The sequence below is a fragment of the Lates calcarifer genome, linkage group LG21 (assembly GCF_001640805.2).
Source record: "Lates calcarifer isolate ASB-BC8 linkage group LG21, TLL_Latcal_v3, whole genome shotgun sequence".
In the NCBI taxonomy this organism is placed as follows: domain Eukaryota; kingdom Metazoa; phylum Chordata; class Actinopteri; family Centropomidae; genus Lates; species Lates calcarifer.
Window position 1 is genome coordinate 15,435,173 of NC_066853.1, and position 13,408 is coordinate 15,448,580.

The 13,408-nt window shown below is 39.3% G+C and overlaps 1 protein-coding gene across 1 annotated transcript in view; it reads left to right on the forward strand.

The window, feature by feature from the left end:
- Window positions 1-999: 999 nt before the first annotated feature.
- ncam1b (neural cell adhesion molecule 1b) overlaps window positions 1,000-13,408 on the forward strand; it is a 73,817-nt gene continuing 61,408 nt past the window's right edge. The window contains 1 exon segment of the mRNA XM_051065396.1: window positions 1,000-1,290. Coding sequence (XP_050921353.1) covers window positions 1,239-1,290 — 52 coding nt within the window. The 5' untranslated portion in view covers window positions 1,000-1,238.

The following is a 13,408-nucleotide window of genomic DNA, read 5'->3' on the forward strand; positions in this document are numbered from 1 at the left end:
AAAGACAAATAAAATAACAATAATTGTCTCCTCTAATTTGTGATTACATAATTATTCATAACTATTATTATTAATAACAGCCTTTCTCATTAGTGTTGTTTCTAGTTGTAGGCCACAAAAAATAAGTAAAAAAGTTAAAGGTTTTTTTTTAAAAAAGCTACATTTTGGGTTGCCAGGTTGTAAAATATCCCTTTGCTTTGTTATAAATGTTGGTAATCCATTGTTTCAGAAGTTGTAAATTGATAAACTTTGGTTAAGAGTCCCTGTAGCCCTTAGTAGTGGCATATTATTTTCATCATGTAATCAAAATGAAATACAGTCCAAAACTGAAATATATTCAGTTTACTATCACTTAAGATTGAAAAAACATCAGATCCTCAGAAATGACAACCAGGAACTGGAGAATGTTGAATGAAATTATTGAGATGAGTAATCAGTTATCAACATAGTCGTCAACTGTTACTTAACAAATCAGTGAAAACACAAAGACAATAAAAATGGACTCAAAGAGACCTTAAACAACTACAGACACGAAACGACAAAATAGCCTTAAAAACAACGACAAAAAGACATAAAATAATTTCAAAAAGACACAAAACAGCCACAGGGAGATGCAAAACACCCACGGAGATGCGTATCAAGTATGAAAAGTCGCAAAACGACCACATGTAGACGATGTAAATGACCAAAAATGACTCAAACTGGCCACAGAAATGCGAGATATATGATGACAGAGATACAAAATGCCCAGGGACGTAAAACGGCCTGCTTAAAGGTTCATGCTTCCATCATCTTTTCAATCTGCTTTAGTGTTTTTTTTTTTTTCAAACGATCGTAATAACCCATGTACACTACATACATAACACGAGGTGTATTATTTTGTATTATTATGATTATGAGGGGGTTTCCCTACTACACCGGCTTCCTTTGAGACCCACGCACTATTTAACAGGAGGTCCTTTATTCCGCTTGTGCGGATTAATTCACGTGTGTGAGGAGGCTCTGCTTGTCAGTCAGACTTTGAACCGTGCACTGGCGCTCATCAGTGCTAATCTCTGACCGCTACTTGTCGTCAACGACGCTGCTGCTGACACTCATCACCGACCAGCTCAGATATATAGATTAGGATGAACAGTTGTTAAGAGAGGAGAGGAAACCCGGGGGGCAACACCGTAGGGACTGAGCGGAGATTAAACGTTAGCTTCGCCGTTCAACGTTCACGTTACTCGGGAGTTGCGATGGTCCAGTCAAGGGATATTTTTCTAGCCTTGCTTCTCGTGGGCTGTACAGGTAAGAAAATCTCACATTCAGCTCCAACTCCATTCTTTTCTAAGCGAGCAGAAATCCCTGTTTGTATTCTGCTACGGGTATCCCATCTATTTCCTCCCTTTTAATAGTGGTCAGGACCGCAGGCATCCACTCGCCTCCTGGTCTTCCCTCCCTCTCCCTCCGCCCGCAGGCACTCTGTTTAGCAGGTGCAACGGTAACGGTACTGCGACTGCTGCTAATTAGCTTACTGGCGAGCTGTAGGGGGGAGCGATCTGTTTTTTAAGTAAAGACATTTCTCTGCTAATGTGTCGGGGTACCATTTTCTCCGGACACGCACTCTCAGCGCTGCTCTTTGCGTGACCAGCCTGCACGCTGACTTAGCGTTATTGTTCATTAAATAAAATATGATGCACTAGAAGAGGAGGCTTTAAAATTGCATTAACGTAGATGTGGATATTATGTGAATGGGAGTGTAGCACGGGGATGAAATGTTTCTCCATTTGTAGTCGTGTTGTGGTGTTGCGCCGTTGGTCTGTTCTCGGATGGGACGTGTTTGTTGTTGATGGGAAGTGATGCTGGGCTCCCTCTCTATTTGTAGACACACACATAAATGCACACACACACACACACACACACACACACACAAACAGCCTTCTGGGTTGAGTCACGGTCTCTCAGTTAAAGGTACACTGTGCAGAATAAAACACATGGCAGAGTGAAGATGCACCTGTTCAGTGCGCACAGGTGTAATGGCGGCATTGGGGAGGGGTCGTTGACAAATAAAATAAAATACATCAAAGGTCTTTCAGGGACAGTGTTGGTCTGTTTGGTCTCTCTTGCACACTAATGCACAACAAGCACAACTTCTACTCTGAATCATCCCTTATGTAATCTGATGCCACATAAAGGCTTTGAAATGAGATCCTCTAAGTTGGTAAAATGTGTGATTATGTAAGTCCAATTGAGGGAGTTTGTGTCAAATTACATTTTTAAATAACCTTCACACGCCCACTTTTTTTTTTTTTTTGATTAAAATCAGTAATTTGACGTGAGGCGCTTATGGTTGGAGTAGTACTCTCAGCTACACTCAGGCTCAGGGTTTTCGTGGGATAGCCTTTTAATCCTTTATGTACAATCCGATATGTGCAGGGGTGTTCCTCAGGCAAGAGAGGAAAACGCAGTGGGAGTGGAGCCCTCGCTGCATTGTAATGGTAATGCAATTTAACTTCTCCTGGGGGTATCGGAGGATTTTATGTGGGAATATAAATTTTAAAAATCCTCTCTTATACCGTAATTTAATGTAAGCATATTTTAATGTGTTTGACGCATTGTGTACTGCTTATTTTGTCATGCTTCTACCACCACACTTAGTCACACCCTTGTAATACAGCAGTAGGAATTTACAAGCTACTTTGAATAACTGGAGAAAACCTGTTAATTTAATGGGAACATTAGATGAGATCAGGAAATGATAGAGAATAAATAATAATAAGAGAGTAAATGAGAAGCTTCATGCCTCTTAAAATTCTCAATTCTGTTTGAGAGAGAACATCTTTTTAAGTTTTTGCATAGTTAGTGATCTTGTCAGAACATCTGAAGCTATAAGAAATTTATGAGTAGAGATGTTTCAAATGAAAGATCTTCTTAATACAGTTATTAACCAGTTGTATAATTTAACCATCAATACTTAATTGTCAAGGTTGATAGTTACATTTGTGAATTTTAAAACATCAGATGAAATATTTGCCAGTATTCATTTTTACATCAGTCAACAAAACTCCATTTTTTTGGGGGGTGATTTTTTCTTCTCAAAAATTATAACTCAGTTATCCACTGAATGGGACATTTTGTATTTGCCATGTAATTTTGTCTCTGTTTCTAATTACCTTTTGACTTATCTTTGGTATTTCTGTACTGCAGTTTCTTGTTACTTTGTGACCATATTTATCAATATTTATCAGTCTAACCACCTAATTACTTAATTACTTAGTTACTAATTGTGTAGCATAATTAGGAAAGGAAGTACATGATATGGGGTTTGGCTTTGCCTTGAAATCTACATGACAACCTGACAAGCACCACCAAAGAACAAAGTGTATAATGTATTGTTAACCATGATACGGTGAATTCTGATTTAAACAGAGATAGCCACACTTGGTTCTTAATTCTCATTTCCCATTTATCACACTGCCAGTTAACATTCATATTCAGTGTATTTGTGTTGTTAAGTCATATGTAAGGTAGACTGATGACCTTCTCGCGTAACTCAACCTCCACTGAAGCTAGAATTAAAATGTTTGTTTTACAGTCTTACTCTCTTACTCTTTTAGTTTAGTGTTTATAATGCTCAACGCAAATGTCAGAAATAGTACTTAATCCTTGAGTGGTTGAATGAAGTCGAAGAAAATCCAGATCTTTCAGTGGATGATTATATGGCATAGTTGCAGTATTTATGACTGAACTGAGATTGGAGAGGGATTAACCATCTTTCTGTTCCTTTTCCTTTCTGTGGGCTGCATGCTCAATAGGCCTGTTGAGCCTCTTGACATAATTATTAATTGATCCTCTTCTAACTGATAACTGGAATATGGAATCATTTCAAGACTGCAGTTTCTGACAGAAAATGAAACATAGCCTCCAGAAATCAAAGTGAGTGAGGTGAAGCAAAGCCGGGCAGGCTAAGAGATGAGTTCTGAATGTTCTGAACCTGTGGGAATGATGAATGAATTGCATCTCTGCATCCCACCACATGGCTCCTCTGAACAGGAACATGTGGCTTTGGTTTACAGTAGGATTGTTTCGCTTAGCCTGTGTTACATCATCAGTCAGATCATGTGGAAATGATGACGTAGCTCCATGCTGCTCCATTTACAAAGCAAGATGGAATCATGGCTGACTGCAGGCTGATATGAGGCTACAGGCTTCTTTACATCTGACTTAGCCCTATGAGGATAGAAACTGACACTGCTAAAAGAGTGGATTTCCTTCCCCCCCCAAAAAAAGATACAGCCAGTCTTTAAAAAAATGTTGCTTTCTCGACTGTCTGCATGACCACAGTCAATTAGTTTGTACAATTACAGAGCTCGATTGGGTGCAGAGACCTTTACAGCTTGTCCCCAACCTAATGAGACCCATAATATCACAGCTCAACATGGTAATACGCTGCAGAGAGGCAGCAGTGGAAATGTATATGGTTAAAGCTGTAGCTGATGTTTATTTTTATTGGTGAATAATCTCTGTATTATTTTTACAGCTAGTTGATTGATCCTTTAGTCTCTAAGATTACTGACAATTGTGAAAAATACCTGAAACAAATTCTCTTTACACAAGCTGATTCCTGCAAATTGCTTCCTTTGACAACTAACTGCAAAACCCCCAAGGGTGTGCCATTTACAATGATATAAAACAGAAAAAATGCATCAGATCCTCTCATTTGACAAGCTGAAACCAGCAAATTATTGACATTTTTGCTTAATAAATGTCTCAAGCAATTAACTGATTGCCTTTATTGTCAATTAAATTTTCTGTCAATCATTCATCATTTGAGGACTACATATAATGATGGCTTAGTATGCCACAGGGCTGCTATACAGTGCTATATTGGACCAGTTACGCCAAACATATTTCAGCATTCTGTTTGTTGGTGTGGAGTATTTTGCATTTAACTAAGCTGCAACAGCGATGCTACTCCAGTGTGCACCTGCAGACTGATAAACCAAACAGACCTTTGACTGTGAGTATCAAGCAGTACTCCTGCAAAGTTGTATTAAAATCAGGACAGACTTTTGGAGTAGATCCATTAGTGAAATCCCACTATAGCACGTAAAGGGCTAAGTCCATATCTTTTCACCTCTATTTTCTGTTATTTTTGTTTTGTCTTATCACATAACTGAACCTGCCAAGAACAGAGCATCTCCTGACAAGCTACTGCTAAGCTTTAGAGGATGTTTATTGAACCAGAATTTGTTTCAGGATGGAAAAGATCATGGGAAAACACAGCTCCTAGATTGGAAGACAGTCTCTGGGAAACAACTGTCAGCCATGCATGTGTTTGGTCTTTTATCTGTTCGGGCTGGCAATTTCAACAGATTCATATATTATCTTAACCGTGAAACAATCAGCAAAATGTCCACTCCCTACAAATCAGACTGTAGACTCACATCTTTATAACCTCTCATATCTCATATCTTTTGCACATTAAAAAAAATAATCTCACAGATGCTATGGTTTTCCTCTAGTATTAGGAAGGAGAAGCAAGAGAGGCTGTGGTTTTATTCCAGCCAGCACCACTTGACTCTTTAGTGATGGGAGTAGATCAGACAGATCCAGGTCTGAGAGAGTTGAGAGGAGATGCATTGCCTAAGGACGCTAAAAAGATGACATTACACGTGCATGTGACCCCATGAAACACTGTGGGAGGAACATGAACATACTTTCCTGAGGGGGGTGCTCACAGAAGAGGCACAGGCTGTGGGGCTTAGTCGCTGTTTTTTCAGCGATTAGTTTCTTTGGTGGGCACATCCTTAATGTCATTCCTGCGAAATCTGGGTTATTATATTAGGGATTAATATTAATCAGGTTTAATTTAAGAGAGCGAAACAGGTTAAACACGGCACTCAGAGAGACCTGGCAGACGAGCTTGATGTATATCTTGTTACTACTGTACATGCATACTGAAAAACCTGCCTCAGACACAATGCTTTTTAGTTAAAGGTCGTAACCCTTTAAACTTTGTACTATGCATAGTTCTCCCAAAATCAAAAGATTTAAGATCTCGGAGCCATCAGGAAATCAGAACAGTGTGTCCTTGTCATTCATCTGATTTTTTTAAAAAAAGAAAAGAGGCCAGCTCTGTGAACGCAGGATCCCTGTGGACGTGTAACCCTAGATTGGCAAACCTTTTAGGCATTATATGACTTCTTTCCACTTTGAAGCTTTTGCTCTGTGGAACAAAAGGAACCTGTGACAGGGTGTTGCAGGTTTCGTGAAAGTTTTGTTAAGTATCAATTATCTGTGAGGAATAGGCGAGACTACTTGACACACTGATTGTATGTTTTAAGCACTCAAGTAATGCTTTAAGCGGGAGATGTTACAATTATCTGTTTGTAAACAGCTGGGTTTATCTTCGATTAAAAGATTTTGGCATTTGGCTTCTAGGACAGGCTGCCAGCTCCTCTTTGACAATGGTGAAAACAACTCTGAACGATTTGAATGTGGTTATTTTCTTTCCCATTCTGTTTTTCCCCAAACAAGTCACCTTCAGCTTTGTAAATGCTTGGTGCACTTGGCATAACGTATCACCTTTTCTCGCTTGGCTATTCACTCACAAATAAAGACTGATTTCCCCTTTTGCTTAGGCTGTTATGAAGTGAGAGCACCTCCTGGCTCCCTCTCTGTGCCTCTCCATGTCTTATTTGGCAGTGAGAGAAGCAGGGAAAGGCAGGACTTCTGTGACCCAAACTAAGCCATCACAGCCTTGTCTGTGGCCCATGCGGCCCACTGAAAGAGGAAATGAGCTTACAATTATGTCACTATCCACGCTGGAGGGAATTATGTCCCAATTTACAACAGATTCACATGAGTCTTCTCAACTCAAAACTCCTGAAAGGGAGCTTACAGTGTGTCTGATTTAAGAAAATGAGTGCATGTCTCATCTTTACCGTAATAAAGCAATATGCTGTTGGCTAGGATTTAGCTCTCAGCTTCTTTTATGTAGTGTGAAGGGAAGCAGTGTGTGTGTCTTCTCATGCATCCATGCACATCATGGTGCATTCATTATTGAAACACTATAGGATGCATCACCATGCCATGCGTAGAGCAGGGAAAATTTGGATAGCTATGCCTCAGGCTTTCTTTCTATGCAGTCACTATAGTGTATCACCCCCTCTAACGCTACACTCCTCTATGGCTTAGTCATTGGCTGGCAACGTGGAGATACCTTTGTATCACAGAAAGTCATGGCATGCATTAATATTATTATGGGGGAAAGAAAATCCTGTCATTAAAGAAGTGAAGTGATGCTCATTCAGGAAAAAAGCAGTTATTTTTAATCTCTAATTAGATCACAGTTAGCAGGCACTATCTCCAGGGGAGCAGTAGCAGCTATGGCTGTTTCTGATCCATTCAGCGTGTAGGATCCACTTTGAAATGATGTCAGTAATTCCCGCTGATAGGCTACATTCGGGGAGCCTGTAGAGGCATTTTAACAGGCAGTCAAGTATATTTTAACCCATTTTACGGTTTTACATGTGAAAAGTTTTGTCTGATGTAATGCATATCAATGGAAAGCAGTGCACTTGAATATTTTCTATGTAGTCTTGCACAGATACCTGCTATCTCTCTTTTCAAAGGCTCTTTATTCATACCAGATTTGCCTACTTGTGAAAAGATAATAATATAATAATCACCTTTTTATAAATGTATTAGCCTATAGCTGCAGAGATCAGTAAAGTGCCACATTATTCTGAAATTGATCACATTTTATAGGTACATGTCTCAGTATTAGGATTTTTAGAGGACTAGAAGGAACAGAAAATTTAGAAAGTGGTATCACTGGGGATGGGAATTAACCTCATTTCATCCCTGTTCAAGCAGAGTAATCTAAAATTATGTAATAGACATGTCCAAAGATAGAAAGAAACTACATGGCAATCTGGCACATCTTTTCATTTTCTACCAAGATTAACTATTTCAATTGTATGTTGAATAAAAAAATTCTAATTTAAGCGTTCCCTTTCTAATTGATTATTATTGCTGTGGTTAGCTTGTCACACAATGAATAATTGATTTTAATTATTTTTTATTCGTATTGCTTTCTAAAGTACTGTTCTCAAATATAGACAGTCATAACAATCAGCTGTTCAGAGGTATTTTTTGGATTCTGAACATTACAGTAGGGTGGTAATTTTGACACAATGTAATCTGAGATCATAACACCCACTTTGACCTCATTTATCTGGACAGCACATGCAGGCCTGTGGTCATTGATTCCAATGAATTATGAATGATTAATGGCAGGGGCATTACACTATTTCTTGCAGACATTTGCCTTGGTACTGCTTGCACTCTGCAGTATGTTGGGAAATACACTGTTAATGCCCTTGTAACAGATGGCTTTGTGACATTTTTTCCTGTTTTGACAGCCACCTTCCTTCAAACTGAGGTGTATGTAGCTGCTAAATGGAATGTTTTTAGCCACATATTTCCTCGTATAGACACGGAGTCACGACAACCTTTTTCTTTTTCCAACAGAGTAGCTTCACTAGGAAGGAATAACACACAGAGATTCACACTAATGCAAATCTACCATAGACCTCGTCGCTTTTCATACACCAACACCTCAACCAACCAGATGTAACCAGTGAAGCCTGGCTGTGGAAGGAATTTTGAGAAGCTATGAAGTGTAATTTTAAGGTGTTTTCATTGAAGGCACTGAATTGCCAGTATTAACTGGCAATATCATCAGAGCTGAACCTAGCACTGAGCAGAATTCCTGAACAACCACACAGTCCCCCACACATACACCCGGTGGACAGGAGGTGTTGCTGGAGGATTCAAAGGGGATTAGAATCCATCTCTGAGTCAGAGGTCACTGGAGTACTACAGTCCTCAGTGACAGGGTGATGGGGGCAGATGAGATCTGTTGAGAAATGCTGAAGGCTGTTTGTTGGGCTTGGTAACAGTGCCCTTGGAGGAGTGCACCACCACCATTTCTGGGATGTTTTCTGGCTATTGTATAATTGCACTGTTTAGTTTCTCTTGAAACCTAAAGAGGTGGAAATTAGCTCCAGCCTACTGTTTAACCTCACGCTCATCTTTTTCTGGAACAGTTGGTCAACTCTTAACCCACTGACAGGTGATTAAGGGGTCTGGAGAATTTGCTATTCCAGGATATGGGAAAGCTTTTGACCGTTGTCTGTGTTATACAGATCTTATACAGCCTGCCCATTTTTCTTTACTGGTTTTGTCTTTTAACGGGTTGTTGCTATTCCTGGCATACAAATTAAAAAGGTGCAGATCATAATGCCTGACAACACCGCATCCATGTCAAAATTACATTTGGTGTTAACTAGCTTATAGCTGGCTCAACTAGCTCACAGTGTGTTGCAGTCGCAGCTTGACGGTTTTCTATGGTTAAAAAACTTATCAGTATGATGGTTATTATAGTGATTCATATTTTTATTTTACTTTATTCATCTCCAGTCTGATGTATCAACATGATTTATAATACATTTTTTAAACTCAACTATATAATGCAATGTATATTTAATTTATGATAATAAATCCAAGTCATTGATAACTGACTGGACTGTGTGTGACAGTGTAACTGAAAGGATGTGGTTATGCACACATCATGCAAGCGTAACTGACCAAATTAGCTTTCATTGTGTATATTGGGGGTGCTGTAACCTCAAGCTCCATTTGCATTCTTGGCATTAAGACAAACACAGTCAGTGTTGGCATTGAACTCTGACAACATTTGACTTGCCACCTTTACTGTGTATGATACCCCTGGACAGGATATCAAGGCACGGTGTTTGGTGACACTGGCATGTTGTCATTTTGGCTTCGCTGAACTGTGATACAAAGCATAGCTGTCAAACTCTTAACAGTTTACAGGTCAGCCTTCACCATTCATTGCAACCTGTGAGTATTGACCAAAAAGTGGAGGTTCTCTGTGTCACTCTGTGACTTATTAGGGTGTCTTAGTTTTGATTGACAAATCTCTCAGGCTGTCATGCTGCATGCTCAGCCCACTTTAGTTCCACCCAAGCTTCAACGTCTTGCCCAAATCTGGCTTGAGTAACTTGACAAAGATGTCACTGAACTGTAAATCTAAATTCAGACTTTAAAATATCCATTTAATCATCTGTGAGTCTCCCAGTGCCACCTAGCAAAACCTACTAGAGCTAGGAATAATCTTTATGATAGTCAGTACAGCACATTACGGTTAAGGCCCAACATAAGAAAGATACTGAAGACCTGGGGCCAAGGAGAAGATTAATTTCTTTGTCACTGCACTAACAGCACCTTTTGTTTGGTTGAGGGTAGTGGAAACCTCCCCTACATTATGCCTTTCCAGTGAATGCACTGAATAGGTAATTGGAGATTTGATATTTGGAAGAAAAGTGATAAAAACCTCATAAAGATAAACACATACAATTACATAATTTATTGCATGTTTGAATTTAGAAATGTGCAAACCTCCATGTACCTAGTTTGGCTGACTGAACAGATGACTCATAAATTATCAATTAGCTGCACTGTAACAGAAAGAGGAGGGTACTGCTTTCTTTGGGATTAGAAACACTTTTTGCAACTTATTTTAGATGTATTCTAATAACTGTGAACAGAAGAGATTATCACAATGACATGATGATTATCTTAAAGTTTACTCATAATTTAAGAATTTAAGAAGGTACTCACAAAAAGTCAAATAAGTGTGACGATTGTGTTTCAGAACTGATGAAACTTGACTGTAAATCTCGTCAGGTTTTACTTTGACAGGTTTTGACATTACTGATCAAAGCAGTAACATTGCACAGTTACAAAACACTAACTTCTTTTGTAGTATTAGTGTAGTGTTAGTGCATTGATCTAATGCTATAATAAAGTAGCATAGTTACAACAAAGAATGGTTAGTGAAAAAAATTAGTGAAAAAAATCTTAAACTAAACTGTTCCTAGTCAAGATGTTGTGCAATGGAGAGTAAGAACATAAAAGGGAATGAAGGGCAAAAGAAAACATACAAGGTTGCAAATCTGACCTTAACACATGATGTGAATATGGTTAAAATGGTTTAAACTCACTGCACCACTTGTTCAACCCAAAGGGGTAGACTGAAACTGAAATATCCAAACAAAAAAGTGCCAGCTTTTTGAACCCAACTTTTTTTTTTATGTATGCTGTATGTTTGGCATCTTGTCTGCTTGTCTGTCGCGGTCTCTTTTACCATGTCTCTCACGCTTCTCCTTGAAGGATCTCCTCTCAGTATGACTCATTGACTTCCACTGTCTGAAAGTCGTCTTGCTCTCTTTGCCAGCAGAAGCCGGATGTGTCATGAACCCCATCGTGCCTCTTTTCCATGGATGCCATAGAGTGGCGGGGCAGATGACAGGCCCTCTGAAGCAAATGAAACTATCTCACATCACCAGTCATTGTGACCAAGCCAGTGTAGAGACAGGGCATCTACGTACCCTTAGAATATTTAAAAATGGCAGCATGACAGCTGTGAGAACTGCTGTTGTCTAAAGATAATTACCTCACTGTTCTGGTAGTATTGTAAATATTAACAGGTATTAACTCATGATTATGAAGCTATAATTTAAAGCAGTTCAAACTGTGTTCAAACTTTTTAACTCACACAAACCCTGGTAGGCTTTCATGGTGCTTACACCATATTCCTCACAGTCAGTGTGCTGCATGTGTGCTGTTAGCAAACAGTAATCATCCACTGTATTCTCAATGGCATGCTGGTGACTCGCGTACATACTCCCACTGGAGGTTCCTTCACAACAACTACCATTAGCGGGCAGAGGGGATATGCCTGTGAAGAGCTGTTCTCTACCTTATGACAGCACATGGCTGCTTTCTCTGCCTGAGTGGCTACAGTAGTGCACAGTTAAAACACATTTTGACTGAACAGGGTCAGGACGGTGTTTCAGGAGTGGATGTAAGTTGCTATGCTGGAGCTTTAAGGATGTTTGACATCAGCTGTTGTGGCATTCATCTGTCTTGCCGTGTAGTATTGGAAAATGTGTTCACACAGAGTTGTGATATAATGGAGAGGCTGAGTCAGTTTGAATGTTATGTTACAATACTCAAACTATTCAGAATTGTTAAGTCCTTCTTATCTACAAGATTTATTTGCTCTGTATTTGCTAGCATTGTTTGTTATCTGGACACGTCTGTGCAATCTGTTTTTTCTGTTACTGTTATATTTTATATTGACCCAATCTCATTGTCTAGCTAAACCAGTGGCTGAAATAAATGTTTTTCTGCCTACATAGCTTCAGAACAGATCCCTTCACTTTATGCACATGTTATTATGTTGTAGCTTTAATTTCAAATTGACAAAACTGCAGATTCGGTCCACACTCAGTAACCCATGATGTGAAAACATGTTTTTGGACATTTTTATGTTTTTAAAATGAAAAACTGAAATCTCTCATTTACAAACGTATTCAGACCCTTTGCTGTGGCACTCCAAATTGTGGTCATGTGCATCCTATTTGCTTTATTATCCTTGAGATATGTCTACAACTTGATTGGTCCATCTATAGCAAATTCAATTGCATCGACATAGTTAAGAAAGTCACACACCTGTGTATATAAGGTCCCACAATCCACACTGCACGTAAGGACAAAAACCAAGGAATGAAGTACAAGGAACTTTGCAGATTTCTATGATGAAATTTTGTGGCAAGGGATAGATCTTGGGGCAGAACTCTGAGCTTGCTACGTAGTGAATAGTTGTCAATGCTCATCACCTGGCTAATACCATGGTGGTGGCAGCATTATGCTATGGGGGAACATTGGTCAGAACTGAGGAAAGGATGAATGTAGCCAAATACAAAGAGATCCTTGAAGAAAACCTGCGCCAGAGTGCATGTGACCTGAGACCGGGGTAATGGTTCACCTTTCAGCACAACAATGACCCTGAGCACACAGCCAAGAGAATGCTGGAGCAGCCTCAGGACAAGTCTCTGACTGTCCTTGAGTGGCCCAGCCAAAGCCTGACTTTAACCCCATAGAACATCTGTGGAGAGACATTATGATGGCAGTTAACAGATGCTTTGCCCTCCAATCTGATGAAGTTTGAGAGGACCTGCCAGAAAGAATTGGATATACTAGGTTTACAAAACTTGTAGAGATTTACCTAAGAAGAACTGAAGCTCTAATTGAAGATTTCAGTTTTTGATCCTAAATGAATTTGCAAAAATATCTAAAAACGTGTTTTCACTTTTAGTTTACAATCTCTGATGTATGAAACAATAACATGTGCAATAAGTGACAGGGTCTGAATACTTTTCTGAAGCCAGTGTAAATGTTCTCTGTTTCATGTCAATGTAGACAGAACAAATCTGTATCCTCTGAGGGAGTGCCCTCATTGGACTTTAAGATAAAAGACTGTTTTGGA